General features: G+C 43.8%; 1 protein-coding gene across 2 annotated transcripts in view; it reads right to left on the bottom strand.

The window, feature by feature from the left end:
- Positions 1–4,894: 4,894 nt before the first annotated feature.
- Positions 4,895–23,433, bottom strand: part of C2H3orf70 (chromosome 2 C3orf70 homolog) — a 73,177-nt gene continuing 54,638 nt past the window's right edge. The window contains exon 2 of one of the 2 annotated variants that reach the window (XM_077990382.1): positions 4,895–10,425. In XM_077990382.1, the coding sequence (XP_077846508.1) occupies positions 9,869–10,425 (557 nt within the window). In that variant the 3' untranslated portion in view covers positions 4,895–9,868. 2 annotated transcript variants of the gene reach the window in all.

Consider the following 23,433-nt stretch of genomic DNA (forward strand, 5'->3'; position numbering starts at 1 on the left):
ATGGTTTTGCAGGGTCAGGGGGTAGATGTCATTAGTACCTTGTTGAATGCATACATGCCTGATGAATGAACAAGCCTCTGGCTCTGGGGGCAACAGGATAGGCAAGATGGGACATGGTACACACGCGCCCACACGCGCTCACACACTCAGTCTTTTCCTGAGCTTGACCCTAAGTGCAGGGCCTGCCATCTGCCTTCTGCCTCAGCCAGGGGGGTAGCCGGCTCTAGAGCCTGGCAGGATCTGCTGTTAAGCTGCTGGGTGGGGCTCGGTTGGGTCCAGCCTAACAGGCCTGGGGCTCTGAGGGGACCTCAGCTTCACATTTGAAGTTTTGTTTTGATTTTTCTTTGAGACAAGGTCTCACTCTGTCACATACACTAGAGTGTAACAGCGCAATCATGGCTCACTGCAACCTTCACCTCCCAGGCTCAAGAGATCCTTCCACCTCATCCTCCCAAGTAGCTGGGACTACAGGTGTGGGCGCTTAGCTAGTTTATTTTTATTTTTGTAAGGAGGTGGTCTCACGTTGTTGTCCAGGCTTTGTCTCAAGCTCCCAGGCTCAAGTGATCCTCCTGCTTCAACCTCCCAAAGTTCTGAGATTACGGGGATGAGCCACCACGCTGGGCTCACCTTGAGGCACTTATGAGAGAAGCTGTAGTCCCCCATTCCTGACATCTGTTCCCTCAGATCCCTGTGCTGACCATCTCAAAGGTCAGCATTGGGTCCTAGTAGTCTTAGGGGCCATGTCTGAGCCTCTAGCAAACTTGGGGCCTGATGGTTTGCCCAATCCAGCCTCTTTTTTTTCTTTCAAAGACAGAGTCTCACTCTGTCACCCAGGCTGGAGTACAGTGGCATGATCTCGGCTCACTGCAACCTCCACTTCCTGGGTTAAAGCAATTCTCCTGCCTCAGCCTCCTGAGTAGCTGGGACTACAGGTGCATGCCACCACACCTGGCTAATTTTGTATTTTTAGTAGAGGTGGGGTTTCACTATGTTGGCCAGGATGGTCTTGATCTCCTGACCTCGTGATCCACCCGCCTCGGCCTCCCAAAGTGCTGGGATTACAGGCGTGAGCCACCGCGCCCGGTCCAGCCTCTTCTCTCTAGATGAGTCAGCCCATCCTCCTCCAGGATGCCCATAGCACCCACCCCCATACCACCCTGCCTCATCTCCACCTGAGATGGGGTTTCCAAGTAACTGCCTCCCTTTATACTCACCACTGCTGGCCTCTCCGTGACCCCTCAGCCCCTCTCTAAGTGGCATAATGTGGGCCTAGGTGACTCCCTGATTGACTCAGAAGGCACTGGATAGCTCTAGGAATTCACTGCCTGTGGCCCTTGGAAATGATGAAGGGGAGGCAGAAATCCTTTCAGGATAGGACTGACCTCTTTGGTCCCCCAGTGATGCGAAGGGACCTCAGTGACTTCTAGTTGGACGGGCTGATCTTCCACTGGCCTGTTGGTGACTCATCAGAGATCTCCACTGTGTACCCCATGTTCATCCAGGTGTCTGAGTTTCCCGAGGAACCCTCATTTGGTTTCCTCAGGAAGCCCAAATGCCTGTTGTGCTCCCCACATCAGGGAAGCCTCTAAATCAGGCTAGAATCGCCTCATTCTAGATTCTTAGGGAAAACAGGCTCTGTGAATCCCCTGTGCAACTCACACCTGGGCCCCGGTGAACCTCCCCTCCTGGCACTGCGTGGCCTCCCGGCTCTTCCTGAGACCTCCGGAGTCCTGTCTGACTCTCCCGGCTCTTCCTGAGACCTCCGGAGTCGTCTGACTGCTTAGCGTGGTGACGCTCATAGACCAGGATGGCTTTTCCAGGTCCTTCTGCAGATAAACGGGTGTGCTTGTATTTGCTCTGTGAATTTTGGTATTGCAATTCACACAGGCAGATTCTAAACATGAGGGCTGAAATGTACTCCTTTGTTTACTGCACAGATCCCTGGTTGAGGCAGATATGAGAGGCTCATGGCTGAGTAATCATTCAGGATCTACACAGTCACCTGAAGTAGACTGGCCCGGGAGGTGAGTCCAAAGCAGATGCTACTGAGGACATGCAATAGGTGAGGGAAGCAATCAGTATCGAAGGTCCCAATCACAATGGAGGTAGCAGCGAGGGGGACAGGAGAAGCGGCTTCTTAAAGAGCCAACCCGGCAGGCGTGGTGGCTCACGTCTGTAATCCCAGTACTTCGGGAGGCCGAAGCAGGTGGATCGCAAGGTCAGGAGGTCGAGACCAGCCTGGCCAACATAATGAAACCCGTCTCTACTAAAAACACAAAAATTAACTGGGCGTGGTGGTGCACACCTGTAGTCCCAGCTACTTGGGAGGCTGAGGCAGGAGAATCACTTGAACCTGAGAGTTGGAGGTTGTGGTGAGCCGAGATCGTGCCACTGCACTGCAGCCTGGGCAATGGATCAAGACTCCTTTTCAAAAAAAAAAAAAAAAAAAAAAAAAAAGCCAACCCGAGGCCAATTCCCAAGATGAGTTCTTAGGCCCAACGGCCACGCTTGAGCATGAGCTAGTTAGTGCCTGTTCTCCAGATCAGACTCAGATCTAGGTCAAGCCAGGCTGGCGCACAGTGATGTGGCACTAAGGGCAACCTCAGGCGATACCCGAGGGCTGAGCTGTAGTTCCCTTGATGCAAGGGATGCCCTCTCAGCCTCAGCTGTGGGGCGAAGAGAAAATGGGTTGCAAAACAGGGCAGGGTTTGACTGCAGGGGCTCCGCAAGTGGCAGAGCAGCAAGGCTGGGTTTGGAATCAGACATCTGGGGCTCTGACCTTGCTAATTCCTGCTGTGTGACCTTTAGAGTTAACTGTTGGCTGCTTCGCAAGAAACTCGCCAATATCCCTGCCCTGTCCACCACACAGAGTTGATGCGTCTAGCAGTTAAGCTGCCATCTGGGAAAATGCTTTGTAAACTGCAGGTCCCTGTTCACACATTGTGGTGTTCTGCTGATCCACGATGCTGTGTATTTTGTCATCATCTTTGTCCTGGGAGAAATCATCTGGGGTTTGACAACAGGTGACCAGCTAGGTGTCATACAGTGCCAGGATGGTCCCCCCGGATCCCAAGCTTTCTCATCTCCGATCTCCAGAGTCACACACAGCTTCAGGCTGGGGACTGAGGAAGACAGGAGGAGAAGCCTTACCCCTTTCTCCGACCCACCTGGCCCATGAACTCTCCAGCCATGAAAGGGGCCACTCCTCTGTGGAGGCCCATTAGCTTCAGGACACACACTCCCAGCCCAGCTGCTAGTCTCTTCCAGCGGGTACATGAGCAGCTATGGCCACGGCCTCGACTCACTTCCATGCATGGATCCAGCAACATTGGGCTCCACAGGTACTCACTGTCCTAGGACTTGACATCTTCAAAAGAACTTACTGGGTTGTTTCTGATTGTAAAAGTAATGTATCTTCATTTTAGAAAAGTAGAAAATTTACAACAAAAACACTATTAATCTTGGCACATTTGCTTTTGCCTTGCTTTTTACTTTATTTCCATAAATTTCCCATATATCCGATTCCTGAAGAATTCCATCTGACCTCTAACTGCCCCTCTCTAAACTCTACCGCAGGGAGGCCGAGTCCTGAGATCCTTCTTACTCCCTTCAGCACAGAACTGGGGTGGGACAGTAAGGGTTAAGAGCTTTACCAATTCCCAGTGATTGAATTGTAATGAGGATGAGATGCTAAATTAAAGTTTATTGCAGAATAAAAGTGTGTGCAGTCAGCATTTGTAAGAGGCTACAATGAGATGCCTTCCAGGACCGTAGCAATACAGTTAGGTAGAGAGTTAAAACAGTAGAGTGCACACGCAGATGAGATGCGCTGTCTGCAGGAATCACTTGAAAAGATCAGTTAGCTTTAGGGAAGGCAGAACTAGTCTTGAATGCTAGTCAAGAGGTGATTAAACATGAAAGAAGCAATGGCCTCATCAGAGTGTAGAGGTATTTGCAGAAACAAGGCCTGGGGTGGGGGGTGGGGCTACCGTATGGAGGACAAAGAAGGGCACAAAGATTGAAGCCTGTCAGTGTTTCTCCTCCACTGTGTAGGGACCAGGTGCACCGCGATAGATGAGGCACTAGTCGGTGGGAAGGTGTCTGCTGGGTTAGGGGGATGGAGCAATGCAGACAATGGCCAAGAGTGCGGACTCTCGAGCCAGAGTGACCGGGTTCAGACACTGGCTGCCATTACTGTACAAGCTGTGCCACGCTGGGCAAAGATGTGGACTTCTTGAGCTCTTTTCCTGATCTGTGAAACGTGGCTGCTGTAATCTCCCTCACAGGGTTGCTGTGAAGATTACACATAGAAAGCTTAAGGTAGCCATTGAGCTATAATCAATATTAACAAGGATTTGATTACTGATAAATAATGACTTTATTTAGCAGTTCCTAGGAAGGTTGTTCAATAGAAGCCAACCCCTGAAGCTGTTCTTTTCCGAGTAGGGACTTGCCACCACTGGGGCCTGGCCCCTGAGCCTTGGTGACCAGGCAACCCCAAGGCTCTGCAGGGCAGCAGCCTCCCTCGATGCCCAATCTTCAGTCAGAACTGCAGCCAACACTGCCTGACATGGCATGTGTAAGCCGAACGGAAAGGCTGTAACTGCGTGTGAAATAAATGCTATTTGGTGGGGGGATATCAAGTTTTATTTGCTATAAACCCAATGTAGCCAGAGTTCTGGGAGTTGTGAGTGGTGACTATGAGTAGATACTGTGGATGGTACAATTTATCTGCACCTCATGAGGTCTTGTAAAGTTTTAATGTGGTAATAGGCATACACTATTTCCTAGCACGTTGGAAAGAGCTGGTATATAAATGTTTCACACTTTGCAAACGTGAGTTTCTGTTTTGGGGTCGGGTGGGAGGCATTACCCTACACTCCAAAATAGCAGATTTGTTCTGGTATAAAAGAAAAAAAAGCACGTTTATTTTACAAGGCAGTATTTTCCTAAAGTGTTACATATCAAGGAAAGTTGAGCTGTCTGTAGGAAAACAGTATAATTTTAGGAAATTACAGAAGAGTCAACATTGTGCTTAAAACTTTAAAATAGTTTTTAAAAATAGCAGTTAAGTGAATATTGCCAGGTATGAACAGCCTTAAAAAGTGAGGTGGACACGACGACATAGAAGCTCAGTGTTAAAGCCGCTAGTGACAGGTCGCTTTGAGAAGTGCTCAGGCTACTAAGAGAACACTGCTTCAACCTTAATCAACAAAAGAATTCATAACACTAACTAAAACATGGCCTTTTCCTACAATAGCTGACTCTCAGTTATCTACGGTGATGAAGAAGAGCAGTGACAATGTTTAAATGGTGAATCATTCCAAAATGAATGTTGAGAAGTGCCCTGTTTATGTTTTGATGTGAGAGACACTGACATCCGGGAACTTACAGCACTGATCACGTGCATGGAACTCCCACTGGCTTCTCCCTTCTTCCCTCCTCCTCAATGGGAGAAGACAAAACCGTACTACTGAAAAGCCTAAAATACAACTGGCCTCCTCAGTTCTGGTTCACACCTCCTCTGGAGAAGGGGACAGAAGAGAAAACTGTTAAAACTTTGTTTTCCTCATGTAAAAAAGCCAGAGCGTGATAATAAAATTTTGCAAACAAGATGCAGGAATAATTAAGAGCTGACTGGATGAATATTTTAACTTGTGCCTTTTTTCCTGCCCAGTAGTACCCGCACCACTAAACTGAGCTGGATCTGTGGACAGCTTTATAAATTATCCATGTGTGTATCCTATTACCCAAGTCAAGAATTAAATTAGCATAAAGGGAGTTTGTTATCGGTCCCAAAACACTTGTGATGGTTCAAATAGACCAAGAAGTGGAGGTAAGAAGCAAAGCCACCACTCCCAAGATAGAATCAAATCCCACATCAAATCCAAAAAATATTTCAGGAAAACAACCACATCGTGTTGTTCTGCTCTTGATGCTTTTGTTTTTGTTTTGTGCTGTATGCCCTTGAGCTACAAGTCTTCCTCCCAGGAAAGCAACTGTTCTTCAGGGCTGTCCTCAGATTCTTATTTCATATCTTAAAAATTGCCTCAGAAAAAAGACCTAGATGTGACAGTAAACCCTTATTTTTTAATATACAAAAGAGTTGTGACCACAAAAGCATTGTAATCGTCATTTCTTGGAAAAGTTATAAGCATATTTGAAACTTGAAACTTCTAAAATCTTGGTTAGAGAACACAATTAAAGTCTACATTTAGTGGAATTAAGCTTCCATCTAATAGCTTTTAAACCAACTTTCCAAAAGTAGGAGTGGTACCGGGTTCCATGTAAACCCAAGAAAGCAGTTTATCCATCCACACAGCCCAACCCTTGCTCCAATGAGCATACTGGGTCCAAATTATAAAGCTTTCACATCTGTCAGTGTGCAAGTGTTAACCACAGGCTACTTCATGCGATTGTGTTCAATGTTATAGTGCATGTTGCAGTCTAAACATTTTCTAAAGTGCCTATAAGTATACAAATTAGCAACATAATATCAGCGTTACAGAGAATTCCTTCATATAATATAGAATAGAATAGGCCTAGAATTTAAAGTGAAACTACACATTTTTATATCTGTTTCAGTTGGTTTTGGAATGCAAGCATAAACAATTCCAGTTCAACAATATATTTCAGAGTATTATCAACAGTGCTAGGACAAAAATAAATCTTGTGCTTATTTAGAAAAGGTCATTTTGAGATCCAGGAGTATCTGATACTTAGAATCCAATGGAACATCTTTAATTCTATATAGTAGATAGTAGTAAGTGAAGCTTAGTGAGTTTTTAATTATAAAGAGGTTGTGCAAATATTTAAGGTGATTATCAACTATTACATCCAAAAATTTCATTAAAATTGTGTCTAATCAGAAGGGCAGTTCAGGAGTTTAAAAAAAACAGGAACCTAGACAAAGTCCTAGATAGTACTGAGAGAGGGCCCAAGCCTGTCACTGAGCCAGCTGCAGAAATATGGCCCCGTGACCACGTATATCCATGGCTTTAGACATCTGGTTATCTGGTTGTTGACTCAATTGGTTTAGTGGGTGGGAATGTGGGCCTATAAAGAACATTGACAGGGCCGGGTGCGGTGGCTCACACCTGTAATCCCAGCACTTTGGGAGGCTGAGGCGGGTGGATCACGAGGTCAGGAGACTTGAGACCATCCTGGCTAACATGGTGAAACCCCGTCTCTACGAAAAATACAAAAAACTAGCTGGGCGTGGTGGTGGGCGCCTGTAGTCCCAGCTACTCGGGAGGCTGAAGCAGGAGAATGGCGTGAACCCAGGAGGCAGAGCTTGCAGTGAGCCGAGATCGCGCCACTGCACTCCAGCCTGGGTGACATGAGCAAGACTCCATCTCAAAAAAAAAAAAAAAAGAACATTGATGGGAATGGTGTAGAGGAGAAAGCCCCTGTATACTCCCATCTGGAGAACGGGCTCGCCCACAGGGTAGATCTAGACAGGGCCCTGGTGTTGCTGTTACAAACCTGAGTGCGTGGCGCGTGACTGCACTGCTGTGGCCTGACACGTGGCTTGCAGGCATTTGGCTTCCACACGTGCCTTCAGTGGGCCACTCATGCAAGGGAGGCACCGAGAACCTCGGGCAGGGCTCATCAGATGTCCCTGTGCCACCTGGGCCATGCCCTAGACAGGGGGAAGCTCCTCATGTCCACACCTGCCTCCACCTGCCCTCTCTTGTGCCTGTCCCTAGAGCTCCTCTGATCCTCTTCTTGTTTGTCTTGTCGAGTCTTTAAATTTCAGCAAGTGGAGACTTTATGCTGCATTCTCATTCAGCATAGAACGTTCTGGCTCACACTGTTTGCAAAGGAAAATGCATACTCTGCCTTCTAAACCTATAGATGTCTTGGCCACCTAAACCTAAAAAAGTTCTATCTAGTAAATGACTTAAATTATACATACAACTGGGAAAGCAGATTCTTCCTTGAGTAGTTTGTGAATGATGCCAGAGGGAGACTTCAGGGAAGAACACAACTTTTTCTTATAAATCTGGCCGGGCGTGATGGCTCACACCTGTAATCCCAGCACCTGGGGAGGCCGAAGTGGGTGGATCACAAGGTCAGGAGATCGAGATCATCCTGGCTAACACGGTGAAAGCCAGTCTCTACTAAAAATACAAAAAATTAGCCAGGTGTGGTGGTGGGCACCTGTAGTCCCAGTTACTCAGGAGGCTGAGGCAGGAGAATTGCTTGACCCCAGAATGCGGAGGTTGTAGTGAGCCAAGATCACGCCACTGCACTCCAGCCTGGGCAACAACAGGGAAACTCCGTCTCAAAAAACAAACAAACAAAACCAAATTAATTTGACATAGAGATGTACCATAATGGTGCCAGAGCACAAGGGCATCTCAGAGCACAATGGCCTGAAAGCACGCTTCTGGATAGTTAGGATGGAAGTATTGTTCTGTCTCCAACTCTGATGTGCTCATTAGGCCATACTGAAAATTTCCAGGATTTGTAACGATGCCTCATGGATAGAAGGTTTGGAGAAATGGCAGTTAACTGACTCACAAGAGTACCTGGTACAAATGGAGAGCAGAATTCTGGAGAGAGCTAAAGAAGAAAGAATTGGTCACTATTTTGTGCGTGTGAGGGAGAGAACACATACGGACAGTTAGTGTGGGAAAGTAAGTCACTATTACACAGAATATTTTCTCCTGACTTAGCAGCGAACTATTTCAACTGCTTTTGCATTTGCATAAAAATCCATGCATCATACTGAATTCTAATCCATTCCTCACTTAAGCCATACTAATGCTTCATACAACCAAATGAAGCAGAATTAATCAAACCTATTAGATTCAGTCCTAATCCCTAAAGGGCTTCTGTCTTTAGCATTTCCATGCTAAAACTATTAGTTGGTTTTTCTTAAGATGTCAGATGTGGCTGCCTCCTAAATGTGATACCTATATAACTTCCTAAGAGATCTTCCCAGACTTGAACAATTAAAAGCAGAGAAATGTTGGGGAACCCACCCAAGAGGCCAGCTCAAATGCTGAAACACCTTCCCCAGCTGGCCCGAGCCAAGTAAATCTCATCCTTCCCCTGGGTTCCCAGAGCTTTCTGGGTGTCATGAGTTGAATGTGTCATATATAGGACTGGGCCCCTTCATGGTGGGAATCAGGTCTTATTCATGCTGTGTCCCCACAGCACCCTGCAGGGGACAGGTGCTCAGCTAAAGCTGGATTGAGCATGAGACGGATGAGGTCATCTCCTCATGTGAACGTCTAGCTCAGCCCCAGTCATGGAGCCTTGTACAGACATTGGCCACAAACCATGGGCTGAACTGGCCTCCAGTGACCTCCCGGAAGTAAGCCGAGGCAGCTCTGATCCAGACCCAGTGCAGGTGTGGGGAGAAGGGGAAGGGAAGAAACGGCATCTACCAGTGCACACTCAGTAGGGAGTGCTGCTTGCGTAGGACAAGCAGGACAGGACGGGAGTGCCTGTGAACATGCCAAAGGGAATGGCAAGAGTCTCTCTGTGAAGGACTGGCTACTGAGAAAACACTGGTTCCTTCCCTTTGGGTACCTCCTCAATCTGATCCAAGATACTCTGCGACCATCACTTCACCGCCTTCAAATCTCCCAGTGAAATTAAGGCTGGGTCACAATTCATGACACCAGATGCTACATAGAAAGTAAGTCAAGATACAAAAGAAAACCGTTTATAATAAAAAGAATGTCTTAGTTGTAAGACGGAGAGAAGCTAATCAGCATACCACTGAACTGCTACGGTTGTTGGTTGGGGGGGGTGGGTGGGTAAAAAATATCAACAGCATTGGAAAAAAGGATCCACCAGACAAAGGTACAAAAGCTCGGCGTGGGTCCGAGGCTGCGGCTTCCTGTCTGGACTCTCACACGGTCGTTTCTATCGTTTCAATCACTTCCAGGTCAGACTGTGAGGGGGAGAGAAGGGTGCACTCATCCGGTTCCCAGCTGCTCTCTGGACTGTAATCTTCCTCTGAGCTCAGTTCTGCTCCTTCTTCTGTGTCCTCGTCACACGATTCCACGTAGTGAGCCCCGATCGCATTGATCCCAGAGTCCTCAGAACTTGAGGGAGAAGAGCAGTGATCTATTTTTGGTGTATTGCTCTCTTTTGAAATTAAGGCATCGTGTGCAGAGACCTCCTCAGGGCTCATTTTGTGGGAATGCGGCGCCGGCTGCTTCTGCACATAACACATCTTCCCATTAATACATTTAACCTGATAGTTGTCAATAAAGAGGTCCGAAATCATACAGTACCTTGGTGAGTCAGGGGGAAGGGGAGGCTGGAAGACAGACGCAAATTTCAAAAAGTGTTCGGTGAGCGAGACTGAGATCTGAATGGTGTTTGTGGGTTCCCGAGGCCGGGCAGGAATCTCAGTGCTTGGAAGCTGTTCCACAGGGGTCATAGGCTGATACATGTATTTGCCTGTGGAGACACAAAAAGACACTTGAAATCTATGAGTATTACACAAACTATATTAATACGGCCATAATGGTTTCTGAGGACTCGATGTCTTTAAAAATATTTCAGTAACACCTCAAAAGAAACTAGTAATAAAATCATTCAACACTGGTACAGTCAATTAAAAAGTCAGCATGGTATATAATAATTTTCATCTAAAAGACTCGATCTACTTTCCAAATCTCAATTTGAGTCTTTCTGATATCTCTGAAGTAGGTGGATAGACACTATAATCCTTATTTTACAAACAACTTTAAGTTGTTCATCAGACAACTTTATGTCTGTTCATACTAGAACAAAAAAGGTCCACAATATAGCATGGTAAAAAATACAACCTGTACAGCCGGGCGCAGTGGTTCACGCCTGTAATGGGCAAATCACTTTAGGTCAGGAGTTCCAGACCTGCCTGGCCAATGTGGCAAAACCCTGTCTCTACTAAAACTAAAAAACTTAGCTGGGCATGGTGGTACATGCCTGTAATAGCAGTTACTCGGGAGGCTGAGGCATGAGAATCCCTTGACCCCAGGAAGTGGAGGTGGCAGTGAGCCGAGACTGTGCCACTGCACTCCAGCCTGGGTGACAGAGTGAGACCCTGTCTCAAAAATAAAGTTGTAAAACAGTATAATGTACTGTAAAATTATAATTCCATGTTTATCTCCAATAATGTGTTAATGTATATATTCTTCCAGTTTTTAAATGTATGTAAGTTTATTATCAGAATTATGGGAGACTTTCACTTTCCAGGTGTCTATGTTCTAATTACAATATACACACACCTATATATTTACTGAATAGGTAGTGGCCCACTGAATTGTCCCGGCCACCCTCAATGACTGGGGTAAGGTTTAGGGTGGGAAATGATTTCTCTCAGGACCAAAGCTCATCAGTAGCCTATTCAGGAGGTTCCCCCTCACCGCCCCCCACCCCAATTCCACTGGCACTAAGCAACTCAAGCCAAGCAGAAGCAAAGGGCAAATGCACAGAGGGATGCAGAGGACACCCTGCTGGATGTTTCCGGGAGGCCACAAGCTTATCTCCGAGCCTTCCTCTCTGCTCTGAGACCTCAACTGTTTCCCACATAGTTGACATGGAAGTAAAACCTATATGGATTTGTTCCTAATGTCTCTCTTTCCTTACCCCATTTTTTATTATTATTATACTTTAAGTTCTAGGGTACATGTGCACAATGTGCAGGTTACATATACATGTGCCATGTTGGTGTGATGTTCCCCACCCTGTGTCCAAGTGATCTCATTGTTCAGTTCCCACCTATGAGTGAGGACATGCGGTGTTTGGTTTTCTGTCCTTGCGATAGTTTGCTGAGAATGATGGTTTCCAGCTTCATCCATGTCCCTACAAAGGACATGAACTTATCCTTTTTAATGGCTGCATAGTATTCCATGGTATATATGTGCAACATTTTCTTAATTCAGTCTATCATTGATGGACATGTGGGTTGGTTCCAAGTCTTTGCTATTGTGAATAGTGCCACCATAAACATACATATGCATGTGACTTTATAGCAGCATGATTTATAATCCTTTGGGTATATACCCAGTAATCGGCCTCATCCCATTTTTCATTCAACATCTAGCAAAGCCTCCCACGTGCTAAGGAAATAGGGTTGAAAATATCCAATCTGTAAGTCTAAAGTGATTTCAAAACAAAAAGCTAAAGCAGGGATGGGGGGCCTAAAAAATCCCAGAGACAAGTAGCCACAATTGTGGGCATCATTTTGGATTTTTCCTAATTCAGTCCATTTGTCAGTTCATGTTGTATCTTCTGCACACTGTTGACAGGGCTTTTAACCTTAGCACTACCTGCATTTTGGACCAGACAATTCTTCGTTGTGGTACGGGGCGGGGAGGGCTGTCCTAGGTGCTGTAGGGTGTTTAGCAGCATCCTCAGCCTCTCCCCACTAGATGCCAGTAACAACTGCTTCCCAAATGAGACAAATTCCCCGAGGGGTGAAATCACCCTGGTTAAGAGCCAGTGATTTATGGTATCTTCATGAGCATCTTTTTGCAGGCAAATCACTCATGCGTATGGCATTTGCTCCTGTTTATTTCTTTGTCAGACTGGAAATTCTTCTAGGACAGGAATCACATTTGTAAGGAAAACTAGCTTAGGTTTTATAATGTTAATGATGCCACAGGAGAGTAGCAATTTCAGATTAGAAATGTAAGTAGTAAAAAGGCCACAAATCATGAAACATCAGTAATCTATTAAGATCAATCAAGCCTGCTTATATTTTTTTGACTCCTGTACAAAAAAGTCACTCAGGTACCACAATTTCTTTATAACCAAATTACTCTAAAAACACCTTCATTTTCATCCTGGGGTACCATATGAAAAAAGTACATTTAAAGTCGTTGAGCCTCTGGGTTCCCAGGGTGCTTCCAAGCCTGGACATACCTCATGCAAACCCCATGGTCTGATTAAAATGCATTGAGAAGAACCGTCGCACCTGCCTGGGGGAACTATGTTTAAAATATACCAGGCATCTTCATTTCTCCAGCTCTTTAAAAGGTAATTACTACTTGTCAGGCAGAGTTAAAATCAGGTCAGATCTAAGAGACGGCATGCTAGGACCTCTGCCCCTATGCACTGTGGACACTATTGGCTGAAGGGCTAAAGAAGGCTGACCTTTAAGCCTCCCTCCAGATCCTCCAGCCCCAGGATTAGAGCAATGTATGTTTGGGCATGGGATAGACAACGGACGTAGAGAACCTGGGAAACTACTCTTTTGTCCACAGAGTGTTAAATAAAATGTGGAATGAAGGTTTCATCTTTTCCATTCTTGGCTGGTAGTTACTGAGCTCAGGAGGCTGTGGAAGGCAGGCAGTCAAGATGTGCTTGCTGTATACGCTGACTAGGTTCCTCCTGCCCTAAGTAACCTGTGGTTTAGTTATCCACTTGTCACAGCCATAGGATCCTCGTAGTTGATTCACGCCTTCCAGAACCATCCTCAGACCCAGAGGGAACAAGGCTTTATTTGTCCAAAGATAGAGGGAAATGGTGAAGTCCGGCTTTGGGACTTCCCTCACTCCATCTCTTTCTCTCCTTTCCCTCCTTTATGCTTCTTCCTAATTTCTTTGCTCTCTTTCCTCTTGGTTCTTCTACTCTTTCTCTGGTCCCCTCTCATCCAAAGCTTAATTTTTCTTTCTTGAAGTGTAGTGCTGTGGACCGAATGTTTGTATCCCCACAAAACTCATGTTGAAACCCTAATCCCCAATGTGATGGTATTTGGAGGTGAGGCCTCTGAGGAGTACTTAGGTTTAGATGAGGCAATGAAGATGGAGCCTCTAATCATTGGTTTAGTGCCCCATGAGAAGAGGAAGAGACCAGATCCCTTTCTCTCTCCTCCAGGTGAGGATACAGCATCTGCAAACCAGGATGAGCGTCCTCATCAGACACTGACTCTGCCTCACTCTTGGAATTCTCAGCTTCTAGATTGTGAGAAACACACATTTGTTGTTTAAGCCACCCAGTAAATGGTATTTTATTATACCAGCCCAATCTGACCAGGACATGTAGTAAAAGAGAAATGCAGCTGGGTGAGGAAGATGTGAACCAGATTCCATTTCTTTCTACAACTATTAAATGTGTTTACTCAGAGCGAGGTGGGAGCCCATTATCTGGTGATATGGGGATGCAAAGAAAGAGAGGAAGAAAATAGTAAAGATGGCCACATAAAAAACCTTTAGTAACCACCTTTGAAATATCAATTATTATATCATACTTACTATATTGTTTATAAACACAGAAATAATTAAGCTCAAAGATTTAGTTTTATAGGGTTGTGAAGGGTTAGTGCTTTGCTCCAATCCCTGATAACTTACATCCCTGGGGTATTCTAGGCTAAGAATCCATGTTCACATAGCTCCAAGGCACTGCAAGATCCTGAATTATCAGAGAGATTCAATTATGTTTACTACGAGAATAAAATGAACACACTTCTTTAACAGCAAGGATTGAAACAGATTTCTGGCGATTTAGCCAAAAAATTCAATAACCACTATATTCTCTGAACAATCTTAATTAAGGGTTTGCTGTGTTACTTAAAGAATAAATGGATGAGAACTTTTAAAACCTAAAGCTCTAAAAGGAAAAGATACTCAGAGTGAGGGCTTAGAGAAAAAGAGCAAAAGGAGGATCCATTTGATGCAGCAATTCCACTTTTGGGTACATAGCCAAAAGAATGGAAAGCAGAGTCTCAGGAATATTTGAATATCCATGTTCATAGCAGCATCATTTGCAACATCCAAAAGGTGGAGCAACCCAAATGTCCACTGATGGATGAACAGATAAACAAGAGCTCATATATATGTAAAATATATTAAAAGGAAGGAAATCCTGACCCATGCTACAACTAGAAGAACCTTGAGAACACTATGCTAATAAGCCAGTCACAGTAAGACAAATACTCTTGATTCCACTTGTTTGATGTATCTAAAGTAGTCAATTCATGGAAACCGAAAGTAGAGTGGTGTTTGCCAGGGCATACGGTGGGGGGATAGGGAGTTGTTTAATGGGTAGAGTTTGAGTTTTACAAGATGAAAAGAGATGTGTAGATGGATGGTAGTGATGGTTGCACAATATAAATGGACCTAACACCACAGAACTGTACACTTAAAAATGGTTAAGATGGGAATTACGTATATTTTACCAAAATTTACCAAGAAAATGAGTGACCTCAGGTAAATTGCATGCATAGTTCAGTTCTTTTACTTTATATATTTTAAATTAGTTTTATACTTTTTTTTTTTTTTTTTTTTTCCCGAGATGGAGTCTCTGTGGCCCAGGCTGGAGGGCAGTGGCATGATCTCAGCTCACTGCAACCTCTGCCTCCTGGGTTCATGCGATTCGTCTGCCTCAGCCTTGTGAGTAGCTGGGATTACAGGCATGCACCACCGTGCCCAGCTAATTTTGTATTTTTAGTAGGGATGGGGTTTCTTTTCTTTTTAAATTATACTTTAAGTTCTAGGGTACATGTGCACAATGTGCAGGTTTGTTACATATGTATACATGTGTCATGTTGGTGTGCTGCACCCATTAACTCATCATTTACATTAGGTATATCTCCTAATGCTATCCCTCCCCGCTCCCCTTCTCCCCACAATACGACCTGGTGTGTGATGTTCCCCTTCCTGTGTCCAAGTGATCTCATTGTTCAATTCCCACCTATGAGTGAGAACATGCGGTGTTTGGTTTTCTGTTTTTGCGATAGATTGCTGAGAATGATGGTTTCCAGCTGCATCCATGTCCCTACAAAGGACACAAACTCATCCTTTTTTATGGCTGCATAGTATTCCATGGTGTATATGTGCCACATTTTCTTAATCCAGTCTGTCACTGATGGACATTTGGGTTGATTCCGAGTCTTTGCTATTGTGACTAGTGCTGCAATAAATATACATGTCCATGTGTCTTTATAGCAGCATGATTTATAATCCTTTGGGTATATACCCAGTAATTGGATGGCTGGGTCATTTGGTATTTCTAGTTCTAGATCCTTGAGGAATCGCCACACTGTTTTTCACAATGGTTGAACTAGTTTACAATCCCAACAGTGTAAAAGTGTTCCTATATCTCCACATCCTCTCCAGCACCTGTTGTTTCCTGACTTTTTAATGATTGCCATGCTAACTGGTGTGAGATGGTATCTCATTGTGGTTTTGATTTGCATTTCTCTGAGGGCCAGTGATGACGAGCATTTTTTCATGTGTCTGTTGGCTGTATGCATGTCTTCTTTTGAGAAGTGTCTGTTCATATCCTTTGCCCACTTTTTGATGGGGTTGTTTTTATCTTGTAAATTTGTTTGAGTTCTTTGTAGATTCTGGAAATTAGCCCTTTGTCAGATGAGTAGATTGCAAAAATTTTCTCCCATTCCCCCATTCTGTAGGTTGCCTGTTCACTCTGCTGGTAGTTTCTTTTGCTGTGCAGAAGCTCTTTAAGTTTGGCTTTTGTTGCCATTGCTTTTGGTATTTTAGACATGAAGTCCTTGCCCATGCCTATGCCCTGAATGGTATTACCTAGGTTTTCTTCTAGGGTTTTTATGGTTTTAGGTCTAACATTTAAGTCTCTAATCCATCTTGAATTAATTTTCGTATAAGGAATAAGGAAAGGATCCAGTTTCAGCTTTCTACTTATGGCTAGCCAATTTTCCCAGCACCATTTATTAAATAGGGAATCCTTTCCCCATTTCTTGTTTTTCTCAGGTTTGTCAAAGATCAGATGGCTGTAGATGTGTGGTATTATTTCTGAGGGCTCTGTTCTGTTCCATTGGTCTATATCTCTGTTTTGGTACCAGTACCATGCTGTTCTGGTTACTGTAGCCTTGTAGTATAGTTTGAAGTCAGGTCGTGTGATACCTCCAGCTTTTTCCTTTTGACGTAGGATTGTCTTGGCAATGTGGGGTCTTTTTTGGTTCCATATGAACTTTAAAGCAGTTTTTTCCAAGTCTGTGAAGAAAGTCATTGGTAGCTTGATGGGGATGGCATTGAATCTATAAATTACCTTGGGCAGTATGGCCATTTTCACAATATTGATTCTTCTATCCATGAGCATGGTATGTTCTTCCATTTGTTTGTGTCCTCCTTTATTTCATTGAGCAGTGGTTTGTAGTTCTCCTTGAAGAGGTCCTTTACATCCCTTGTAAGTTGGATTCCTAGATATTTTATTCTTTTTGAAGCAATTGTGAATGGAAGTTCATTCATGATTTGGCTCTCTGTTTGTCTGTTACTGGTATATAAGAATGCTTGTGATTTTTTGCACATTGATTTTGTATCCTGAGACTTTGCTGAAGTTGCTTATCAGCTTAAGGAGATTTTGGACTGAGATGATGGGGTTTTCTAAATATACAATCATGTCATCTGCAAACAGGGACAATTTGACTTCTTCTTTTCCTAACTGAATATTATTTCTTTCTCTTGCCTGATTGCCCTAGCCAGAACTTCCAACACTATGTTGAATAGGAGTGGTGAGAGAGGGCATCCCTGTCTTCTGCCAGTTTTCAAATGGAATGCTTCCAGTTTTTGCCCATTCAGTATATGATATTGGCTGTGGGTTTGTCATAAATAGCTCTTATTATTTTGAGATACGTTCCATCAATACCGAATTTATTGAGAGTTTTTAGCATGAAGGGCTGTTGAATTTTGTCAAAGGCCTTTTCTGCATCTATTGAGATAATCATTTGGTTTTTGTCTTTGGTTCTGTTTATATGCTGGATTACGTTTATTGATTTGCGTATGTTGAACCAGCCTTGCGTCCCAGGGATGAAGCCCACTTGATCATGGTGGATAAGCTTTTTGATGTGCTGCTGGATTCGGTTTGCCAGTATTTTCTTGAGGATTTTTGCATCGATGTTCATCAGGGATATTGGTCTAAAATTCTCTTTTTTTGTTGTGTCTCTGCCAGGTTTGGTATCAGGATGATGTTGGCCTTGTAAAATGAGTTAGGGAGGATTCCTTCTTTTTCTATTGATTGGAATAGTTTCAGAAGGAATGGTACCATCTCCTCCTTGTACCTCTGGTAGAATTCGGCTGTGAATCTGTCTGTCCTGGACTTTTTTTTGTTGGTAGGCTATTAATTATTGCCTCAATTTCACAGCCTGCTATTGGTCTATTCAGGGATTCAACTTCTTCCTGGTTTAGTCTTGGGAGAGTATAAGTGTCCAGGAAATTATCCATTTCTTCTGAGTTTTCTAGTTTATTTGCGTAGAAGTGTTTATAGTATTCTCTGATGGTAGTTTGTATTTCTGTGGGATCGGTGGTGATATCCCCTTTATCATTTTTTATTGCGTCTATTTGATTCTTCTCTTTTCTTCTTTATTAGTCTTGCTAGCGGTCTATCAATTTGGTTGATTTTTTTAAAAAACCAGCTCCTGGATTCATTGATTTTCTGGAGGGTTTTTTTGTGTCTCTATCTCCTTCAGTTCAGCTCTGATCTTAGTTATTTCTTGCCTTCTGCTAGCTTTTGAATGTGTTTGCTCTTGCTTCTTTCCAGCTTTCTCTTGTGGGCATTTAGTGCTATAAATTTCCATCTACACACTGCTTTAAATGTGTCCCAGAGATTCTGGTATGTTGTGTCATTCTTCTGATTGGTTTCAAAGAACATCTTTATTTCTGCCTTCATTTCATTATGTACCCAGTAGTCATTCAGGAGCAGGTTGTTCAGTTTCCATGTAGTTGAGCGGTTTTGATTGAGTTTCTTAGTCCTGAGTTCTAGTTTAATTGCACTGTGGTCTGAGAGACAGTTTGTTATAATTTCTGTTCTTTTACATTTGCTGAAGAGTGCTTTACTTCCAACTATGTGGTCAATTATGGAATAAGTGTGATGTGATGCTGAAAAGAATGTATATTCTGTTGATTTGGGGTGGAGAGTTCTGTAGATGTCTATTACGTCCACTTGGTGCAGAGTTGAGTTCAATTCCTGATATCCTTGTTAACTTTCTGTCTCGTTGATCTGTCTAATGTTAACAGTGGGGTGTTGAAGTCTCCCACTATTATTGTATGGGAGTCTAAGTCTCTTTGTAAGTCTCTAAGGACTTGCTTTATGAATCTGGGTGCTCCTGTATTGGGTGCATATATGTTTAGGATAGTTAGCTCTTCCTGTTGAATTGACCCCTTTACCATTATGTAATAGCCTTGTCTCTTTTGATCTTTGATGGTTTAAAGTCTGTTTTATCAGAGACTAGGATTGCAACCCCTGTTTTTTTTTGTTTCCCATTTGCTTGGTAGATCTTCCTCCATCCCTTTATTTTGAGCCTATGTATGTCTTTGCATGTGAGATGGGTCTCCTGAATACAGCAAACTGATGGGTCTTGACTCTTTATCCAATCTGCCAGTCTGTGTCTTTTAATTGGACCATTTAGTCCATTTACATTTAAGGTTAATATTGTTATGTGTGAACTTGATCCTGTCATTGTGATATTAATTGGTTATTTTGCTCATTAGTTGATGCAGTTTCTTCCTAGCATTGATGGTCTTTACATTTTGGCATGTTTTTGCAATGGCTGGTACTGGTTGTTCCTTTCCATGTTTAGTGCTTCCTTCAGGATCTCTTGTAGGGCAGGCCTGGTGGTGACAAAGTCTCTAAGCATTTGCTTGTCTGTAAAGAATTGTATTTGTCCTTCACTTATGAAACTTAGTTTGGCTGGATATGAAATTCTGGGTTGAAAATTCTTTTCTTTAAGAATGTTGAATATTGGCCCCCACTCTCTTCTGGCTTGTTGAGTTTCTGCCGAGAGGTCTGCTGTTAGTCTGATGGGCTTCGCTTTGTGGGTAACCCGACCTTTCTCTCTGGCTGCCCTTAACATTTTTTCCTTCATTTCAACTTTGGTGAATCTGACAATTATGTGTCTTGGAGTTGCTCTTCTTGAGGAGTATCTTTGTGGCGTTCTCTGTATTTCCTGAATTTGAATGTTGGCCTGCCTTACTAGGTTGGGGAAGTTCTCCTGGATAATATCCTGCAGAGTGTTTTCCAACTTGGTTCCATTTTCCCCCTCACTTTCAGGCACACCAATCAGACATTGATTTGGTCTTTTCACATAATCCCGTATTTCTTGGAGGCTTTGTTCATTTCTTTTTCCTCTTTTTTCTCTAGACTTCTCTTCTCGCTTCATTTCATTCATTTGATCTTCAATCATTGATACTCTCTCTTCCAGTTGATCAAGTCGGTTACTGAAGCTTGTGCATTTGTCATGTATTTCTCGTGTCATGGTTTTTATCGCTGCCAGTTTGTTTACGGCTCTCTCTGCATTGATTATTCTAGTTTTCCATTCTTTTTTCAAGATTTTTAGTTTCTTTGCGCTGGGTACATAGTTCGTCCTTCAGTTCTGAGAAGTGTGATCGACTGAAGCCTTCTTCTCTCAACTTGTCAAAGTCATTCTCCGTCCAACTTTGATCCATTGTTGGCGATGAGCTGCGTTCCTTTGGAGGGGAGATGTGCTCTGATTTTTTGAATTTCCAGCTTTTCTGCCCTGCTTTTTCCCCATCTTTGTGGTTTTATCTGCTTTTGGTCTTTGATGATGGTGATGTACTGATGGGGATTTGGTGTGGGTGTCCTTTCTACTTGTTAGTTTTCCCTCTAACAGTCAGGACCCTCAGCTGTAGGTCTGTTGGAGTTTGCCTGAGGTCCACTCCAGACCCTGTTTGCCTGGGTATCAGCAGCGGAGGCTGCAGAATATAGAATATTGCTGAACAGCGAGTGTTGCTGTCTGAATCTTGCTCTGGAAGCTTCATCTCAGGGGTGTACTCTGCCGTGTGAGGCGTGAGATGTCGGTCTGCACCTAGTGGGGGATGTCTCCCAGTTAGGCTACTCAGGGGTCAGGGACCCACTTAAGCAGGCAGTCTGTCTATTCTCAGATCTCAACCTCTGTGCTGGGAGATCCACTGCTCTCTTCAAAGCTGTCAGACAGGGTCATTTACATCTGCAGAGGTTTCTGCTGCTTTTTGTTTAGCTATGCTCTGTCCCCAGAGGTGGAGTCTACAGAGACAGGCAGGCCTCCTTGAGCTGCAGTGGGCTCCACCCAGTTTGAGCTTCCCAGCGGCTTTGTTTACATACTTAAGCCTCAGCAATGGCGGGCGCCCCTCCCCCAGCCTTGCTGCCACCTTGCAGTTCAATCTCAGACTGCTGTGCTAGCAATGAGGGAGGCTCTGGGCGTGGGACCCTCCTGGCCAGGTGTGGGATATAATCTCCTGGTGTGCCATTTGCTAAGACCCTTGGTAAAGCGCAATATTAGGGTGGGAGTTACCCGATTTTCCACGTGTTGTGTGTCTCAGTTTCTCTTGGCTAGGAAAAGGGATTCCCTTCCCCCTTGCACTTCCCAGGTGAGGCGATGCCTCGCCCTGCTTCAGCTCTGGCTCATCGGGCTGCACCAGTTGACCAGCACCGATTGTCTGGCACTCCCCAGTGAGATGAACCTGGTACCTCAGTTGAAATTGCAGAAATCACCTGTTTTCTGCGTCGCTTGTGCTGGGAACTGGAGGCTGGAGCTGTTCCTAGTTGGCCATCTTGCTCCGGGACCCCCCGGGATGGGGTTTCTTCATGTTAGTCAGGCTGGTCTCAAACTCCTGACCTCAGGTGATCTACCCGCCTCAGCCTCCCAAAGTGCTGGGATTACAGGTGTGAGCCACTGTGCCCGGCTATACTTTTAAATTAGTATAATTTCCTGTATTAACAGACTACAGGGAAAAAAACCCATATGATCTGGAATATTTAACGAATTCTTGCCACTCCATAATGAGAAAACAACCCAATTTTCTTAAAAAGAGGTGTGGCAACATAAGAGTAAGACTGAGGGATCTTTACAGTGATGGAAATGTTCGGTATCTTGCCCACATTCATGTTAATACCTTGTTTGTGGTATCTTACCACTGTTTTGCAACTTAATTGCCCTTGGGGGGAACTAGGCAAAGGGTACATGAGAGCTCTGTATTTCTTAAAATTTTATATAAATCTATGATATTTTTCAAAATGTATAATCTAAAACAACAGGGAAATAATCACCATAGATGTGATGACGTACCCTTTTTGGTGTATTATATCAGGAGGTACATGCTGTTGATACATTTCATTACAGGTGATATTTATTAACTTTGTGGTGCCTGTCTAGGTTTTTCCCTTGTAAAGCTACTATTTTTCTCTTTGTAAGATATTTTAGGACTGTGCAAATATCCTGTTTCTTACCATACTTTCACCAATTTTAGCATGGATAGGTAGCTCTTGTCTGCAACAAATATTACTGTGGTGTTTGCCAAACAGTGATTTTTTTTTTTTGTTTTTTTGTTTTTTTGTTTTTTTTTTGAGACGGAGTCTGGCTCTGTCGCCCAGGCTGGAGTGCAGTGGCCGGATCTCAGCTCACTGCAAGCTCCGCCTCCCAGGTTTAAGCCATTCTCCTGCCTCAGCCTCCAGAGTAGCTGGGACTACAGGCACCCACCACCTCGCCCGGCTAGTTTTCTGTACTTTTTAGTAGAGATGGGGTTTCACCGTGTTAGCCAGGATGGTCTCGATCTCCTGACCTCGTGATCCGCCCGTCTCGGCCTCCCAAAGTGCTGGGATTACAGGCTTGAGCCACCGCGCCCGGCCCAGTGATTTTTTTTTAAACGACACACCATGATTCTTGAGATTTTCTATTTACATCATTCCTTCTACGTTTATTAATTGGAATTCTATATGTGAAATTGAAGACACTGGGATGAAATCACATCTTGTGAGACCCAAACAAACTAAAGCCAGGAGAGTCTGAAGAGGGGAGGGTTTGTGCTCTGAGATAAAGACTTGTCTCAAGGACTTTCTAAAATAACTCTAAGAGATTCTTTCTTTAGGACTGCAGCAATTCAGACAAGATGTCCTCGAAAGAACACCTGCCCAGTAACGGCATCTCCACTGAAAAACAGAGGCCAACTTGTGTTATAATTCCCAAATAAATTCAACATATTTGGAGACTTTTTCTGATTTTTTTTCTTGGTTGACATAAGCACCAGAAGCTGCTCCTTCTCCCTCATTTATTTATTTATTCAATTATTTATATAAGCATGGACTCACAGATATTTATTCTGTGTATTGCTACCTGTTACTATGATTTATTTTGTTACTCATATTTTTCCAGATTTAGCTCTTGGGACCTGTGTCCTTTCAACTACTCTCATCCTTGACTGAAGACTTCTTTACTTTCTGGCACTAGAAGACATTACTGGTTTATTTGTACTTTCCCTGGGCCAGTCTGGGAACCAGCCATTTCTCCAAGGGGCCCTAGTTCCTTTTATTAAGAACTTATACGCATTACTCCTGTGAAGTGGAATCTTAGTTTGCTAATGACTCATTCAAATCACTCTCTGAGCTCATCCATAGGAAAGTGAAGACAATACCCTATTATAGTATCCAGTACCCATTTTAAAAATAATATAAAAAAATCACAAATCCATTAATTTATCTTTAATCTTTTTAAAGGGAGCTGAAATCACTTTC

Source organism: Macaca mulatta, chromosome 2 (genome assembly GCF_049350105.2).
Source record: "Macaca mulatta isolate MMU2019108-1 chromosome 2, T2T-MMU8v2.0, whole genome shotgun sequence".
Taxonomy (NCBI): domain Eukaryota; kingdom Metazoa; phylum Chordata; class Mammalia; order Primates; family Cercopithecidae; genus Macaca; species Macaca mulatta.